Genomic DNA, 17,938 nt, shown 5'->3' on the forward strand with positions numbered 1-17,938 from the left:
GTTCCTCTGCCTTTTCTAAAACCAGCTTGAACATCAGGAAGTTCAGTGATCACACCATCGTGATTATCTGGGTCGTGAAGATCTTTTTTGTACAGTTCTTGTGTGTATTCTTGCCACCTCTTCTTAATATCTTCTGCTTCTGTTAGGTCCATACCATTTCTGTCCTTTATCGAGCCCATCTTTGCATGAGATGTTCCCTTGGTATCTCGAATTTTCTTGAAGAAATCTTTAGTGTTTCCCATTCTGTTGTTTTCCTCTATTTCTTTGCATTGATCGCTGAGGAAGGCTTTCTTATCTCTTCTTGCTATTCTTTGGAACTCTGCATTCAGATGCTTATATCTTTCCTTTTCTCTTGTAAGGCCTCCCCAGACAGCCATTTTGCTTTTTTGCATTTCTTTTCCATGGGGATGGTCTTGATCCCTGTGTCCTGTACAATGTCACGAACCTCATTCCATAGTTCATCAGGCACTCTATCTATCAGATCTAGGCCCTTAAATCTGTTTCTCACTTCCACTGTATAATCATAAGGTATTTGATTTAGGTCATACCTGAATGGTCTAGTGGTTTTCCCTACTTTCTTCAATTTAAGTCTGAATTTGGCAATAAGGAGTTCATGATCTGAGCCACAATCAGCTCCTGGTCTTGTTTTTGTTGACTGTATAGAGCTTCTCCATCTTTGGCTGCAAAGAATATAATCAGTCTGATTTTGGTGTTGACCATCTGATGATGTCCATGTATAGAGTCTTCTCTTGTGTTGTTGGAAGAGGGTGTTTGCTATGACCAGTGCATTTTCTTGGCAAGACTCTATTAGTCTTTGCCCTGCTTCATTCTGTATTCCAAGGCCAAATTTGCCTGTTACTCCAGGTGTTTCTTGACTTCCTACTTTGGCATTCCAGTTCCCTATAATGAAAAGGACTCTTTTTTGGGTGTTAGTTCTAAAAGGTCTTGTAGGTCTTCATAGAACCGTTCACCTTCAGTTTCTTCAGCGTTACTGGTTGAGGCATAGACTTGGATTACTGTGATATTGAATGGTTTGCCTTGGAAATGAACAAAGATCATTCTGTCGTTTTTGAGATTGCATCCAAGTACTGCATTTTGGACTCTTTTGTTGACCATGATGGCTACTCCATTTCTTCTGAGGGATTCCTGCCCGCAGTAGTAGATATAATGGTCATCTGAGTTAAATTCACCCATTCCAGTCCATTTCAGTTTGCTGATTCCTAGAATGTCGACATTCACTCTTGCCATCTCCTGTTTGACCACTTCCAATTTGCCTTGATTCATGGACCTGACATTCCAGGTTCCTATGCAATATTGCTCTTTACAGCATCGGACCTTGCTTCTATCACCAGTCACATCCACAGTTGGATATTGTTTTTGCTTTGGCTCCATCCCTTCATTCTTTCTGGAGTTATTTCTCCACTGATCTGCAGTAGCATATTGGGCACCTACTGACCTGGGGAGTTTCTCTTTCAGTATCCTATCATTTTGCCTTTTCATACTGTTCATGGGGTTCTCAAGGCAAGAATACTGAAGTGGTTTGCCATTCCCTTCTCCAGTGGACCACATTCTGTCAGATCTCTCCACCATGACCTGACCGTCTTGGGTTGCCCCACGGGCATGGCTTAGTTTCATTGAGTTAGACAAGGCTGTGGTCCTAGTGTGATTAGATTGACTAGTTTTCTGTGAGTATGGTTTCAGTGTGTTTGCCCTCTGATGCCCTCTTGCAACACCTACCATCTTACTTGGGTTTCTCTTACCTTGGGCGTGGGGTATCTCTTCACAGCTGTTTCAGCAAAGCGCAGCCGTTGCTCCTTACCTTGGACGAGGGGTATCTCCTCACCACCGTCCTTCCTGACCTTCAATGTGGGATAGCTCCTCTAGGCCCTCCTGTGCCCGTGCAGCCACAGATCCTTGGATGTGGGGTTGGTCCTCCCGGCAGCTGCCCCTGGTCTCTGGTGTGGGGTTGCTCCTCCCAGCCGCCGCCCCTGGCCTCGGGTTTTGGGTAGCTCCTCCTGGCTGCCGCCCCTGACCTTGGACTTGGGTAGCTCCTCTTGGCCGCTGCCCCTGACCTCGGACACAGGGTAGCTCCTCCTGGCCGCCGCCCCTGACCTCGGACTTGGGTAGCGCCTCTCGGCCATTCCTGCGCCGTCGCGGCCTGGCACTCTCGGCCGCTACCCCTGACCTCGGACGTGGGGCAGCTTCTCTCGGCCGCGCTCTGTTTCAGGGGTATCTTTACTTTGTGTGCCTTAAACGTAAGGTTTCTCTTTACTTAGCTGGAAGATATTCATATCCATATTTCTTCTTTTAGCTGAGACTGGACTCTAGGAATTAAATTTGAAATGAAAGGTAAATCTGTTCTGGATAATCACTTTGATTCTTGATGGATAAAACTGCTATCTGAAAGCAATCACTTTGAAGGCTGCCACAGTGCAGGCCTGGGTAACTGTTACGGAGTGAGTGAGAAAGGGATGTGCCCGACTGCCCCATGTGTGTGTCTTAGACTGTATCCCGAGGAACAAGAGTGGGTTGAGAGCCTGCATGCTTAGACCCATGAAAGCCCTTGCCTCACTCCCACCAATCTGTGACTGTGGGTGTTCATTTTGGGCTATAGGTCTATTTTGTGGGAGACCAGGCATCCCAACAAGACTTGTTTTTCTCAATCCAAGGTGTTCTGTGTAGCAGTGGGATATCTTGACATACAAACTAACAAAAATCATTAAATAATCTAGTATCCCAGTTCAGCTCAGTCATGTCCAACTCTTTGCGACCCCATGGACTGCGGCACACCAGGCTTCCCTGTCCATCACCAACTCCTGGAGCTTACTCAAACGCATGTCCATTGAGTTGGTGATGCCATCCAACCATCTCATCCTCTGTAGTCCCTTTGTCCTCCCACCTTCAACCTTTCCCAGCATCAGGGTCTTTTCAAATGAGTCAGTTCTTCGCATCAGGTGGCCAAAGTATTGGAGTTTCAGCTTCACCATCAGTCCTTCCAATGAATATTCAGGACTGATTTCCTTTAGGATGGAGTGGTTGGATCTCCTTGCAGTTGAAGGGACTCTCAAGAGTCTTCTCCAACACCACAGTTCAAAAGCATCAATTCTTCAGCACTCAGCTTTCTTTAGAGTCCAATTCTCACATCCATACGTGACTACTGGAGAAATCATAGCTTTGACTAGACTAGTATCCCAATCCCTCAGTTAACATTTCAACTCAGACCTGGAAAGGAAGTGACTTACCCAAGGTAAAATCACCCTGTCTAGCTAATTAGTGATATGACAAGGACTAGAACATGTACCTCTGAATGTAATTATGTTTGTAATTTATAAAATGGTTCCCATCTCCACCCCTGCTCAGGGAACGAAACAGGAACTTTTTTCCTGAATCAGTGAATTAATGAAGATTGTGGACTTTGTATTTTATCTGCAGAAAATCTGACAGTTAAGAGGTTATACAGATAGATTGTTAGTTAGAGATGTCTAAAATATTCAACAGTAAGAATAGCTTAGAAAGCAATATAACAATTCTAATAGACTGTTTTGCAATCAATAAAATGCTAGTTATGGTGACTTAGAAAAGCATTAATATACCAGGGATTGTGGATGGGCTTCTTTTATCCTATTGTTTCTTCTATACTGTGTCTTATACTTAAGTGTCTTTAGTAAGTTCAAATTTCTTTACATTTAAAGTACTAATTTTATGTATAGAATTAAATAATGCCGGTCTGAAATTCCTTTAGTCACTCAGTCTGAAATTTATTTTCCAGCATGTAAACCATGGAAAGTAGTTGTTTTTGCTTTTGTTATTCTTGATTTGTATATGAAAAACTAGTGGAAATGAGAATTGGTAGAGATTTAGTGAACTGAAAGATAATGTTTCTTTTACTTGCTAGAACCATGTGAGTATAAGTTTTTTTAAAAAAAGCTTTTCTAAAAATAAAATCAGACTGTTAATCAAATGTGTATTTCCTTCTTGTAGAACCTCTGTTATGCACCTTAAGCCATACTGGAAACTCCAGAAGAAAGGGCAACCTCTGGAAATCGGCACGGGAACTCTGAGAACTCCTATGAGCCACCAACAGGCTATCAGTGATGAAGAATGCAAAGCTAGGTGTATGAAATCAAGTGTCTTTCCTTCAGCCTCTCTTGGTAAAGCATCATCTCGAAAGCCTTTTGGAATCCTTTCTCCAAATGTTCTGTGCAGTATGAGTGGGAAGAGTCCTGAAGAGAGCAGCTTGAATGTTAAAACCAAGAAGAATGCACCATCTGCAACAATCCACCAGGGTGAAGAAGGGGAAGGGCCGCTCGATATCTGGGCTGTTGTGAAACCGGGAAATACCAAGGAAAAGATAGCATTCTTTGCAGCCCACCAGTGCAGTAACAGAATAGGATCTATGAAAATAAAAAGCTCCTGGGATATTGATGGGAGAGCTACTAAAAGAAGGAAAAAATCAGGGGATCTTAAAAAAGCCAAGATACAGTTAGAAAGGATGAAGGAGGTCAACAGCAGATGCTACCAGCCTGAGCCTTTTGCATGTGGCATCGAGCACTGTTCTGTGCATTACGTGAGTGACGGCGGGGACGGCGTGTATGCCGGGAGGCCTCTATCGGTCATACAGATGGTGGCCTTCCTCGAGCAAAGAGCCAGCGCTCTGCTAGCCAGTTGTGCAAAAACCTGCACTAACTCACCTGCTGTGGTGCGGTTTTCCGGGCAATCCAGAGGTGTACCCCCAAACCCCGAGCCTTTGTCCGCCCCAGGAGCATGTGAAGAACCTGCAGAAAGGAGAAATCCTGAGGTTGGTGAAACACAGAGCGAGCCTGTCCGTGTCCTCGACATGGTAGCCAGGCTGGAGTCCGAGTGCCTGAAGCGGCAGAGCCAGCGGGAGCCCGGGAGCCTCTCGAGGAATAACAGCTTTCGCCGCAATGTGGGCCGCGTACTGCTTGTGAATGGCACCCAGGCTGAGGAAAGCAAAGCAGACAAAGGCGCCTTGGAGGTTCCTGACACTCAGGTGAAAACTGTGGGGTCTGTATCTGTGGGCTGCAGCCCCTTAAGAGCTGACCGTTGTTCTCCTCAGGGAGACCAGGCCTGGGACGGCGCGCCTCGAGGCTGCCCCTCGGTGCCAGCAGGCATGAGTTTGCACACAGACAGTGCAGAGTTCGAGCCAGATCAGCAGACTGCCATGAAAAGCAGCAACAGGCACGATGTGGAAATGACAGAGGAACTTGTTGGGCCACCTCTTCCTCCTCTCACCTGTCCCCAAGCCATTGAACTGCCCACAGATGCTGTTGATGGCATTAGTGAAGAGCTTGTGCCGCTTGCTAACCGAAATCCTGATCAGCGCAAAAGAGAATCTCTGTGCATTAGTATCACTGTGTCCAAGGTAGAGAGAGACCAGTCTTCCAGTTCGGAGTCCTGTGAAGACCCACTTCCAGGGATGTTGTTTTTTTTGCCATCTGGTCAGCACTCGTCAGGCCACTCCCAGTCAGATGAAAGCACAACAGAAGAGTCTTCCGAGGCCAGTCAGCTTGAAGAGGCTGCTGAAGGTGACAGTGCACCTGAGGAAAAAAGCGTCTCGGTTGATTCGTTTGTCCCACTGGCCTCTCCTGTGGAAAGTACATTACCAATGCTTGAGGCATCCAGCTGGAAGAAGCAGGTGTCACATGACTTTCTGGAGACCAGGTTTAAAATCCAACAGCTTTTAGAGCCTCAGCAGTATATGGCTTTTCTGCCCCACCACATCATGGTGAAAATCTTCAGGTTACTTCCTACTAAGAGTTTAGTGGCTCTTAAATGTACCTGCTGCTATTTCAAGTTTATCATTGAATATTACAATATCAGGCCAGCAGATTCTCGCTGGGTTCGGGATCCACGCTACAGAGAGGATCCGTGCAAGCAGTGCAAGAAAAAATATGTGAAAGGGGATGTGTCCCTGTGCCGGTGGCACCCCAAGCCCTACTGCCAGGCGCTGCCCTACGGGCCGGGGTACTGGATGTGCTGCCACCGGTCCCAGAAGGGCTTCCCTGGCTGTAAGCTGGGGCTCCATGACAATCACTGGGTCCCTGCTTGCCATAGCTTTAATCGGGCAATCCATAAGAAAGCAAAAGGGACTGAAACTGAAGAGGAGTATTAAAATGTATGTGCGAGGCAGTAGACCGATTTCAAAAACTGCAAACCACCACCTAGATACACCGTTTCAGTGAGTGTTGCCTCTCAGAGTCATCACTCCAGGAGAATCTCTGCTACTCTGTCAGGACCGCCATTGCTCAGGCATCTTAAATCTCTGAATTTATGATCCATGTAAGAAAACTGGTCTCATCATTTTATAGTGGTGCCTCACGTTTGATTCAGGGTTGTATCCCACGGTTTGATTCACCTGGCTGTGAATAACTATGCCTGTTTTCCCAAATCAAATCCTTGAGGACGAAGACTTGCCACCATCAAAAGAACGTTCAGCAGAGTTCATCACAGACTATGCAGGCAGTCCCCAAAAAGGGGTTCCGAGAATGTTTGGAGCACTGGCCCCGTATTTGAAATAAGTGAATAGTGTCCTATGAAAAGAATAGCAGTACTCTTGGATGAAAAGTATGCTTACAAAGGAGAAGTCAGGCACCTTACTTAGACCTTGTATGCTTGATCTGTGAGGTTGATGTTGTGATTGGAGGTGGATTTCATGCCCTGTGGCGTTTACAGTGTATATAATGGTTGTGTTTTCCTAGGGCTATGAAAGTGCACATTAAACCCGAGCGCCTTTACTTTAGATGAGTGCTTTTGGCCCCTCTGTAAATAACAACATTAAAATCCAGTTGTAAATAGTGGATGCAGACTGAACATAATCACCACAATGCAGCTAGGATAGTGTTGCAGCTACAATCGTGTGGGTTGGTTTTTTTTTTTTTTTTGGGCTGGGGGGGTCTCATCTCAAATTTGTACATCCTGTATAAAATATGAATGTTTCCCAAATAAACTATGAATGTTTTCTGTATAATATATGAATGTTTCTGAGAAGAAACTCTAAATAGTTAAGAGGTTAACCTGTTGAAAGGATACCAAATAATGGTTTAACTGGACAACCTTAAAAGTTAGCATAGAGAACAATCTTTTGTTATATTTTAGTGATTCACCAAGAATGAGAGAATATTATATAGTCAGATTATAACATTTTTGTCTATTCTCTTTCTGTCTGGTTACAAATTTTTTTTAACTTCAATAAAAACATGCATCTTAAGTGGAACCTGAGTTTTGCAGATTTGTTTTCTTTTTTGAGGTAATATTAGAGATATTGTAAACTCAGTCCCAAGACTTTTTTTTAAACACTGAGTTGTTGGGAGGGGGAGAGAGAATTCTCTTCTACCACTGGAAAGAGGCCTTCACTTATGGGCTGACATTTTTACAAACCTTTAACACTTCTTTGCATTCGTCTGCCCAGGACTGTCTATTTCCTATTGGATGAGGCATTCTTATCTATGCATGATGAGTTAATTGTTTAGAAGTCAGTGAGGATATATTCAGACCTGTGTTCATGTAATGCTTGGTGGGGCTGGAAAGTATCTGGCCCCAGAAAGCTGCTGTGGAGGACCCGCAAGCTAGGTTGGCTTAAATTGAGTAGTCACCAACAAAGCCTTGCAGCTGCATCAGCTCCTGGCTGTCAGGAAGCACTGGTGAGCGTTCCGGGGGCAGGGCCGATGGCAGTGATGAATGAAGACTGCGCTGGTCCCACAGGAGAAGGATGTGAAGGTGGAGTAAAGCTTTGGCCAGGACTGCCAAGCAGAGTGGGGCAAGGCTGGAGTGGAGGAAGCCAGGTTCACCTGTGGTGGAGGTGGTGTGGCCACAGAGCGGCTTTCTGCCCTTACCCTTGGGCAGTAGCTGCACCTCCCTGAAAAGGGGAAACTAAAACTAGGAAGTCTCTGGACCCTGAGCAAGCAGGCATGTTGTGATACCTCCGACACGCTCGGCTGGAGCCCTTCTGTGACAGGACCGACGAGGCCGTGGAGGCGGACTTCCCCCTCAGGGTGGTGGTGTCCTTCCTGTGACACCCGGGCCGACGTAAGGGCGAGTGCTTTCCACCCCAAGGGCTGAAGTTCCAGTACTTGTCCTCCCTGTGGTGTGCTCTGAAGCGGCCATCTCAGTGTACCATCCCGATGTGATAGGTTTGTTTTACTCCTGATTCAGGAGTAAAGCAGATGTGCTCTCGTAGGACTTCATACAGTTTGGTGTGCGGAAAGGGCTTAGTGTGTGTCAGCTTTCACTGTTACTGGCGCTGGTTCTGCATGTGCCCAGGGTGCTTCTCCCAGGTCAGTCATCCTGGATCTCGTTTTCATGTGGGGTACAAAGCTGTGAGTGTGAGGGCCTGGAGTGACAAAGAGCAGAAGACAAGAAGAAGGCCCAACCCCATCTTGGCATGCAATTCTTCAGGTCCTCAGAAATCATTGATGACCCTTTTTGAACCCGATGCAAGACCCAGTTCCCAGGGTTGTCTGTGTGAATGATAAGAGAACTTTGGCAGGTGGCGTCAGAGGGCGCCTCCTTCCTGGTCTTCGCTTCTGGACAAGTGTAGCTTTTCCCCTTAGGAGAGATGCTGTGCTTCAGAGCCCCCTAGTGCCAAGCTGGGGAAACCGGTTCACTTCTCACTTCTCCAGCACTGCAGTGCTCCCTGCCTGACTGTAGAATCTTAAGACTCATAAGAAAGGAAATAATGTGGGCATGAGGACCCTAGGCTCACCCCAACTGCGCCCCCGTGGGGACCCAAATGAAGAAAACTTACCCCTTCAGCTTTTGCTCAGAGGGAGGGCCTGAAATACTTGGCTTAGCAGCTCTCTCCCACCCGTCACTTCACCGTTTGAGAGAAAATCCAGAAAGCAAAGGGCAAGATGGCCAAGATTAAGCATTTTTTTCAGGCCTTGTCAAGGTGACTCTGGCATTAATATGGCCACGTAGAAGGCTCATTCACAGCTGAGCATGTCCCCTGCCCTAGCACTGACAACTCTGTGCAGCACCAGGGGGCATCTCTTTGGCAGCCCCACCCTGTCCTGCCCAGCTGGTTCGCCTGGTAGTACCTCTCTACTGCCTCTTCTGTGTCTGGACCTTGCTCTGCAACTCCACTCGGGGCTCGTGGAGGGCAGCTTGGCCGTGCCCTCCCTCAAGGCCTCACACCCAGTACACACAAATGTCATAAAAATGTTTATACCTCTTTAGTCATCATGTTGATGTAAGGGGTGCTGGCCAGCTCTGACTGTGCTCTACTGTAACTCCTAGTATGAGAAACATCAAGAGGGATGAAGGGACCTGGGAGGATCTTTTCCTTTGGCCACAGCTGGTCCCAGGGAACTTTCTTGGTGAGGGTCACTTCTGTAGCAGCCCTTGCAGTCTTGCTGGGTGACTGTCAGCTGTGTTTGGCATGATCTGGGCTTTGTCATGTTTTCCCTGGCAGCAAGTTCCTTTGGGCTTCCCGACTGCAGAAGGCTGTGAGTTGAGAGTTAAGCTTGATCTCGGAGTTCCCCTTCCTGGACTCTCTCCAACCACCCTTCTAACTCGGACTTGTCAGGGCCTCCCTGCTAACCTTTATGAACTGGCCTCAATTTTTTTATTATGTGGGTCTTCCTGGGCATTTTTCTTTTTTCCTACTGCTTTAATAGCCTCTATTCCTTCTTTACTCAGCAGACTGGCTATTCTTCCTCTCCTACCTCCCACAGCCTACCTCAAAATGACTGAAGCCTGTCTGTGCCAAAATCCTGCTGTACCATAGACTGCACCAGTAGCCAGAGCTGGTGTTACTGAGCCCTTACTGTCAGGTACCATGTTGTGTTTACATAAAGGCGTTCTCTGCCATGTACAGCAACTGGCACTCAGGGAATCTGACAGTTTCTATCCCAGGTGTTGCTTTGGGTTCAGACAAGCTAGTGCTGCAATCTCCATGACTGGCAAAAGGACCTTCACGGGAAACGTGCAGTCCCTTCTATGACATGCACCAGTGTGTGGCCATAGTTGGTGTCTGCGTAACCTCATGGGAAGAGCAAACATCACTGTGGTTATGAACCCTTGGGGGACTTCCGGTGTATATACCTCTAACTGGTTTAAGCAAAACCCAGTTAGGCAGTAACACCTATTCTAGGTGGTTTGCTTGACCTGGTATTATTCAGTATCTCAGATGGTAAAGAATCTGCCTGCAATGTAGGAGACCTGCGTTTGATCCCTGGGGTGAGAAGATCCCCTGGAGAAAGGAATGGCAACCCACTCCAGTCTTGCCTGGAGAATTCCATGGTCAGAAAAGCCCGGCAGGCTGTAGTCCCTGGGGTCACAAAAAGTCGCACACGACTGAGTGACTGACACATACATACATAATTTTAAAGGAGCAGAGCCACTAAAATTGGCAGTTGGGAAGGGAGTGGGAGCAGAGAGATGCCATCTTCTCTGCTGCAACCACCCTGGTTGAGACATGGCGCTCCTCTGACTGAGGTGCAAAGTGAAACCTTACCCTCTCAAAGGCCCCTCATCTCTTCACTTAGTAGAGAACAGACCTCAGAACAAACTAGTTTTGGGACCCGTTGTCTCAAATTCTTTTTGGATTAAGATTCTTTGGAAGCTATAAAAGTTTAAAATTAGAAACCTCTACTTAAATGTTTTGCTTTTCTTTTTGGAATGACAAAACCCAGCAGGGATTAGGTTCAGAAGTCAGCATTTACGGAGAAAATGGCATACAGCTGAAATGAAGTCCTGCACGTCCATCTCCCACCAGTAGAGAAGGATACGTACCAGGCACAGTGGTGGGAAACGTGCAAGTCCTCTGAGAGGGCTTGTGCTTGCTGAGTGATGAGCAGATCACGTCCCCTAATTAACTTGGGCAGAATCACTTGTGCTATTTTAATTATTTCCCTCCTTTACATCCACCTTCCCTACCACCCCCATCAGAGAATAAAACTGCTTTACTAACTGGTATTTTTAGATGTCTGTTAAGTAGCATGAAGAGGTTGATAGAAGATTCAAAACCAGCTTCAAAATTGACTACTTGCCAATCAGTAAAATGCAGAGCAAAGCTGTCTCTCTTAGTGCCCTATCCATTAGGAGGGGAAACGGCCCATCTGTAACTGCATACTTGCAGCCCAATGGGAAGGCAGGGATGGACAGGACCCTTCTGGGACAGAGCCACTGACGACCTCTGCTCTTCCTCACCAAGCCTCCTGTATGAGTAGCCAGGCACGGTTCTGCTGCAGGGTGTGGGGCCTGCCACGAATTCTCCTTCCACCCCAGCCTGAACTGATTCTTCTAAGCAGAGACAGTGCTCTGGCTGCCCTGGCATCTAAGCTGGGACCTCTCACACCATCTTTTCCCAGGTCAGTAGTCGCTCTTCAGGCTTCCAATGTGTGCTCTGCTGAGGCTCTTTATTGCATACCTTCTCAACAGGACTGTGGACACACCCCAGAAAAGAGTGAATTCAAGGAGGGTTTAAGTGTAAATAAAGGGGTAAGCCCTCCCCAGTTTTTGTGGCCCAGGGCGAGAATATAAATGAACCCTCCTACAGCCTCCCACCCACCGCTGTTTAATATTTTTCATGCTAATTAGATGAAATAGTATTTGGGGGTATCCTGAATTAAGCTGTATTATACATTTTACCTATGTCTTCTTACCTTTTTAATGAGACTACCAGAAAATTTAGAATCACGTATGTGGGCTACAATAAATATGACACTGGACAGCACTGCTATAGGTGAGTGCTTCTAAAAGATTAATGCACGTATGTTTTGGGCATTAAAGGTCTTGGTCAAGAGCTTACCAGGCCTCAGCAGACTTTTTCTCCAAGGCCATCAATGCAGCAGAACTTCCAACGTAAGCCAGTACCGGTATCCCTAAGCCAGAAAATAGGTGCACCATTAGGGTGCGAGTCCAGGGTGCTAGGCATGGTCCTTCCTACTCTGACGGCAACTATTATTGAATACATTACCGATGCAGAAGATATGCCGTTTCTATCATTATTAATCATCCTTTGGTTGGGAGATGTTTCTCTCCCATCTACTACCTTCCAAACCACTTGCCCCTCTGTTATTAAAATCAAGAGCCATCTACTATGCTCTACATGTCTTCCTGATAATGTTTTAAATTTAGGGAAATAAGTTGCTGGGTAGGGCAGGAGAGCCCCTTCCTCAAAATCTAGGTGTCTCCTGAAGTCATAAAGTAAATGCTAAAAAGCCATGCCCCAGGGGGCAGATGGTGAACAAGCTGATATGGACCTGGAGGTATTAATGTGCCCTCACGACTGAGCGGCTTCCACTCTACCGACTCCCACCCACTTTTCAGCTTACCTAGTGCTGTCAGATCGGAGAAGGCGATGGCACCCCACTCCAGTGCTCTTGCCTGGAGAACCCCAGGGGCGGGGGAGCCTGGTGGGCTGCCGTCTATGGGATCGCACAGAGTCGGACACGACTGAAGTGACTTAGCAGCAGCAGCGGTGCTGTCAGATACCTCCTGCCTATTTCTCACTTTTTAAAGGGACCACTTGAATTCTCCATCAGATTTTCTCCCCACAAGACTATTACCTCATTCCTTCCTGTAAAAACACAATAAAAAAGTCACTGACGCAGCTTTTGCTGTTTTACCATCCCTTTTCTTCTAGAAAAGATGGTCCCACTGGTCCTTTTTGGTTAAAAAAACAAAAACTTCATCTTTGGAACTAAGCAGACGGTGAACCCTTTTTCTGGGGTACTTTCTCACCAGATCCTTGGAACGGGCTGCTACTGGTGGCCTTCTCTTGAGTATTTCATAGCTGGGGTTCAGATAACTTGCCCAAAAGTTGGTTTCAAATTTCCTAGTGCATGCTGTTGAAGCAATTTTCAAATGACCTCCCAACCACTAAGGACAAATTTATCCTTAGTTCTTTCTATCTGCTTCTACCCAATTCCTGCATCACTCATGATCTGAGGACTGGGAATCTGTGTGTACCCATTAGAGGAGCATGTTTTTAACTGTTATCCGGGGAGGTGGAAGGACTGACATGGAAGCACATGCCCTATTCAGGACTCCTTCCATTTCCCTGCCTGTTCTGCTGCTGCTGGCTGGCCTCTTCCTGCAGGTAAAAAAGAGTAGGATGCCCACGGCAACATGCCTCAGCATTTGTCTGAGCTGCTCTTGCTGTTTCCATCATCACTCTCGGTATCCCCATCCACCTTGCACATGGCCCCTCTCCACAGTAATCTAACCCGAAAGGCACAGATTACCCACCTGGGAGAGACTACATAGTTTCTAAAGCAGAAGAAAACACAGAGGGGAAGGAGTCTTCTGTTCTCACTGCTTGACAGATTGCCTCTAACATCACCTTTCTCTTGTTCTGAAGAAATCTTTGGCAGATTCCATATGGGCAACCCAGAGGCCCCATCCTTTCCTCCCTCCCTCCCTCCTTAAAGGGCTGTTGCAAGACACCAAAAGTCACTGTTGGTGATCCGCATCAAATGATAGCTACCCAAACAAATCACTGACTCAATGAATGTGAGTCTGAGTGAACTCCGGGAGTTGGTGATGGACAGGGAGGCCTGGCGTGCTGCGATTCATGGGGTCGCAAAGACTTGGACACGACTGAGCGACTGAACTGAACTGACCCAAACAAAAATGCATCTTCAGAGCAAGTATGCAACCAATTTTCAAGATGGGCCATTACTGTAATACCAATAATACTTTTTCAAAAAGTATTAACAGGCATTTTTCATCACATGGCAAAAAATTCTTAAAAAAAAAAAAAAAATCCTAGTTTGTATAAAATACTCCAGAGTTAGATCTCATTTTTGCTACCCTCAATTTATTATCAGTAGAAATGAGTAATCAGAGCTTGAAGAAGACATACATATTTGCAAAGTACTGTTAAAAGATTTATTGCAATAATACAACAAAAGTTTAGAAAACATTTATTTGTATGACTCAAACTGGTTTGGAAGTCGCAGAGCAGTGGGGAATCCCTGCAATGTGACGCCTTGAGGAGATTCTTTTAACAGCATGCCACCAGACGTTCTTCCCCATATTATCAATGCACGACTCCTTACATGAATTCTGTCCACTTCCCGATGTTGACATTGTTCCCCCCCGAACTTAGATGTGCAAAACTTTTCTTTGTTACACCCCATTCCAAAAACAGTCTTTAACAGACCATTTAAAGCAGCCTATGTGGTGCCTGTGAGTTTTTCTAGTATTACCTTGTTTCAACAAATCATTTTACTATGGAAAACATGACCAGGTTCTATGGCTTTTTTTTATTTGGGAAAAAAAAAAAATACCAGCTTCAATTCTTTAAAAAGCTGTTTACATATGGTTCTGGCACCTCCATGAGAGATTTTAATGAGCAGCAAAGAGAGTAGAAAAAACAAACAGTGGTTGAAATGTATATTTAAGAATATTTACAGGGTGGATCCAGTGCAAAATAATGAAAACCAAAATATCTCAGCAGTGTTAAGTCAGTATGTTGGTGTTCAAAACCATTAAAGGTTTGATCATTTAACCCTAAGTAAAGTGCCTCTATTTGATATTAACAACAACAAAACATACCCTATCAATCCCTACATTTCCCATATCCATGTAAGCTTTGTTGAATTACTCTAGTTTGTGATATCGTCTTCGTAAGATTACTTGAGAAGAACCGTGACTGCTGTGCATTTTTTCAGCTAAAGTTGTTTTCTACCCCCAAGCCCCAAATCCCAGTGTTCCAAGACTAAGCTCTTTGAGGGTTTGAATGCCTAAACAACTCTCATCTCGTGGGATTTTAAGTGCATTTGGTATTTGTTCAAGTCTACCACAGCCACCCTCTATGAACTACTCCACAGACATGGATGGGGCGATGCAACCCAGCAATCATGAAGGCCAGTACTTAAAACCCGTACTGGCTGTAATAAGAACCCACAAGGGGAAAAGCCTGTTTCCTCCCTCAGTGGAAAATTCATAAAGTCAGGGAACTCAGAATTCCTGGGTAGGAATAAACATTCTTCTCTGCAATTCTACCCCAAACTCTACCAAACACTAAGTATACCAAATAGCAAGAGCTATATATAGCACCTCAGATTTGGAGGCAAAGTGTCAACTGTAATAATTACAACGAGAAAAGAAGCTAGGGCGGGACAAACCTCCAAGTGATTTATGAGGTACTATCATGCCAGTCACACTAACAAGATATGGTGATAATGCCTGCTAGGAATTTTTCATAGGATTTCATTTGTAGTTGTTACATAGGATTTTTCTTTGTAGTTATTAAAAATAAAAAACTACTTACATATTTGTACATAATGCCTCTCCACGGTTTTCTTATGAGATTGTCACTAAGAGAAGGACAAGACACATTAGCTGAAAATGATCTCTTGGTGAGAGAAAATTCTTTCCATCAGAGCTTTCCCAGGATAGAGAAGAGCAGTATTAGCTATAATGATGTGCTCTGCATTTCAGAGCAAAGGTAGTGTCCTTAGAGCAACAAAGACCTAGGAAACAAACGAGCAGGGTGGTTTTCCCTGGAGAAACCTGCTACTTACTGAAGCCCTTAGAAAGAAACTAGACAGCAGAAGAACGGCCCGAGGCCACGCCAGTGGCTTTTAACCTGTGTCCAGGCAGGCATTTGGCTTCCATAAGGGAACACCCTTAATGACTGACTTTTTACCCACAGAAAATAGTTCAATTTCAAAATGCACACGGAGTGGGTGGTAGGAATTCAGTCTAGGTAAGAATGAACTTAATTTCCCTCAAAACACAAGAAAACAGTTCTTAAATCTCTATGACAGTATTGCAGCCAGCATCTCTTCTCTTCGTGGATATGGGTCCTAAAGAAAAAAAGACCTTGGTTTCTTTGGCGTGTGGGGAGAAAGAAAACAGGAAAGTCCGACGGGCCACAGTGGAGCAGCGCGAGCGAATCGTTTTTCAACTACCTCTCTCCTCCAAAAACAAAAACAAGACTAAAAACCCACCCTTTTAAAACGAAACAAACAGCCTTGACCTAAACACCAAACGCGACCAAATTATAAAGAAACCACGTGTTTCAAATTGCCTGCCGATTCTCTGTACAAAAAACTAATGTCATAAAAACGAACTCATATTAAACAGTTTTCATCTTTCAAGTCCTCATCATGAAGAATCACTTCCTTGTGATTCAATCTCCGAAACAAAGTGTTTAGCAACAGTCTTAGCATCACAAGGGACCAACACGTCAGCCGTGTCTGAGGGGTCCACGGCCTGTCCCAGAGGGAGCTCCCTGCGCTTCTGCCTCAACAGAACTCACCAAACAGGGCCTTCCTCCACCAGCACTGGTCTGGGAGAAGGACCTGTGACCCCTCTGTTCTGTTAATTATCATAAGCATGTCGGTCACCACTGCCCAGTTGACCAAGAGAAATGCTAGACTCCCTGCTTTAAAAAAAAAAAAAACAACAAACCCCAACAGCTTAACCTCTTTTTGTTCCAGGCACTATCTTAGCTAAACACGTAACGTTTACTGGAGAGTGGAAGAAGCGCTTTCTCCAGGCTGTAGTGGCGCCTCTTGGTCACTGCCTGTTAACGGTGTCCAGTGTAAGCTTTAAACCAGGAGGTGACTGAGGCTGCAGCTGACGAGATCATCCCACCAGCACTGCTGCTCGCGATGGGCGGGGACGCCTGGCTGCTCTGGCTCTGGGAGACTTCCACCGGCTGGGAAGGGATGTCACAGAACCGGGGACTTGGCAGGTTCTCCCAGTCCGTGCCCAGGTCAGTTTCCTCGTCACTTACGTGCTCATCTCCACTCTCATCTGATTCTCCAGCAACTCCGGGATCCACAAATTCCATGGACTCCTCCAGGTCAGCTCGCACTTCAAAGGGTCCTGATCTGTGGGCAGACAATGAGACAAGCGCCACTCTCGAGACAGAAGGCCTAATGGGACGTGGGGGACCAGAGCCATTGCTGCACATTCTGCTGGCCTAGAATTGAGTGTTTCTTTACCTAAATAAGGGGCTTCCCAGGTGGCTCAGTGGTAAGGACTGTGCCTGCAGACTTGGGTTCAATCCTGGATCAGGAAGATCCCCTGGAGTAGGAAATGGCAACCCACTCCAGTATTCTTGCTTGGAGAATTCCATGGACAGAGAAGTCTGGCAGGCTACAGTCCACGGCAGTCGCAAAGAGTTGGACATGACTGAGCACGCATCCAGTTACCTAAATAACGACGGCCATCCAAGTAGTGAATAAAACCACCACATGACACCTTCCCTCAACTCGACCTACTTGTGCAGACCCTGAATGGAAAAAGCCCATCCACTGAGACAAGGCGTGCATGTCCAACGTGTGAGTTCCTGTTTCAAACAACTGCTGTATCTACGCGTTCCAGTGAGAGAATTCTAACAGTCAGCTGAGGTATACGCTGGTGGGTTAGTGGAACAACAGAACTGTACAGGTGTTCTCTGCCTTATGTAAGCCCTCAGTTACTAAACTCCCAACACTCACAGGGGCTAAATGATAGAGCTGTATGCATGTTAACAACACTTCCTTGGATTTATGTCAACAGCAAGCTCTTGCACACATTTTAAGATATCATTACATAATTTTCTAGCGATACATTTATAGCACTGAACGAGATATAACTCTTCAGAATATATTCATCTGGAATAGTGTGTATTTCTGTACTATATTTCAAGAGAAAGCTATTTTTATTTCCCAAAGGTCCCCAATGACATCATCACCTCCAAATCAGGCCTCATCACCTGTGATGGCTCCTCAGCACCACTGTGGAACCCGTGTCAACAGGCTCCACACAGTCCCTGCCCCTTCTCCTTGGCCTCTTCCCAGCTGCCTCAGGGGAGCTGGGCTGCATTTCCTTCAGGTGGGCAGTCACCCTGCCCACTGCCCTTCTGGGGGAGTTCCCTGCAGCCACATACAGGATGGGACCAGTCATGCCAGCAGCCCTTTTCTGTCCCCTGTGGTCCCCAAGATAAGGATCAAGGCCTTGTTCACTGAGGAAT

At 46.0% G+C, this 17,938-nt stretch overlaps 2 protein-coding genes across 5 annotated transcripts in view; one reads left to right on the plus strand and one right to left on the minus strand.

Annotated features, from left to right (window-relative positions):
• The window catches only part of FBXO34 (F-box protein 34), an 82,396-nt gene extending 75,162 nt beyond the window's left edge, over nt 1–7,234 (plus strand). For all 4 annotated transcript variants that reach the window (NM_001081611.1, XM_005211842.5, XM_059890581.1 and 1 more), the window contains 1 exon segment: nt 3,982–7,234. In NM_001081611.1, coding sequence (NP_001075080.1) covers nt 3,992–6,133 — 2,142 coding nt within the window. In that variant the 5' untranslated portion in view covers nt 3,982–3,991 and the 3' untranslated portion in view covers nt 6,134–7,234.
• Nucleotides 7,235–13,763: 6,529 nt separating this feature from the next.
• Nucleotides 13,764–17,938, minus strand: part of ATG14 (autophagy related 14) — a 36,893-nt gene continuing 32,718 nt past the window's right edge. Inside the window, exon 10 of the mRNA NM_001192099.1 lies at nt 13,764–16,811. Coding sequence (NP_001179028.1) covers nt 16,505–16,811 — 307 coding nt within the window. The 3' untranslated portion in view covers nt 13,764–16,504. The remainder of the gene's footprint in view (nt 16,812–17,938) is intronic.

The sequence above is a fragment of the Bos taurus genome, chromosome 10, assembly GCF_002263795.3.
Source record: "Bos taurus isolate L1 Dominette 01449 registration number 42190680 breed Hereford chromosome 10, ARS-UCD2.0, whole genome shotgun sequence".
NCBI classification, from domain to species: Eukaryota; Metazoa; Chordata; class Mammalia; order Artiodactyla; family Bovidae; genus Bos; species Bos taurus.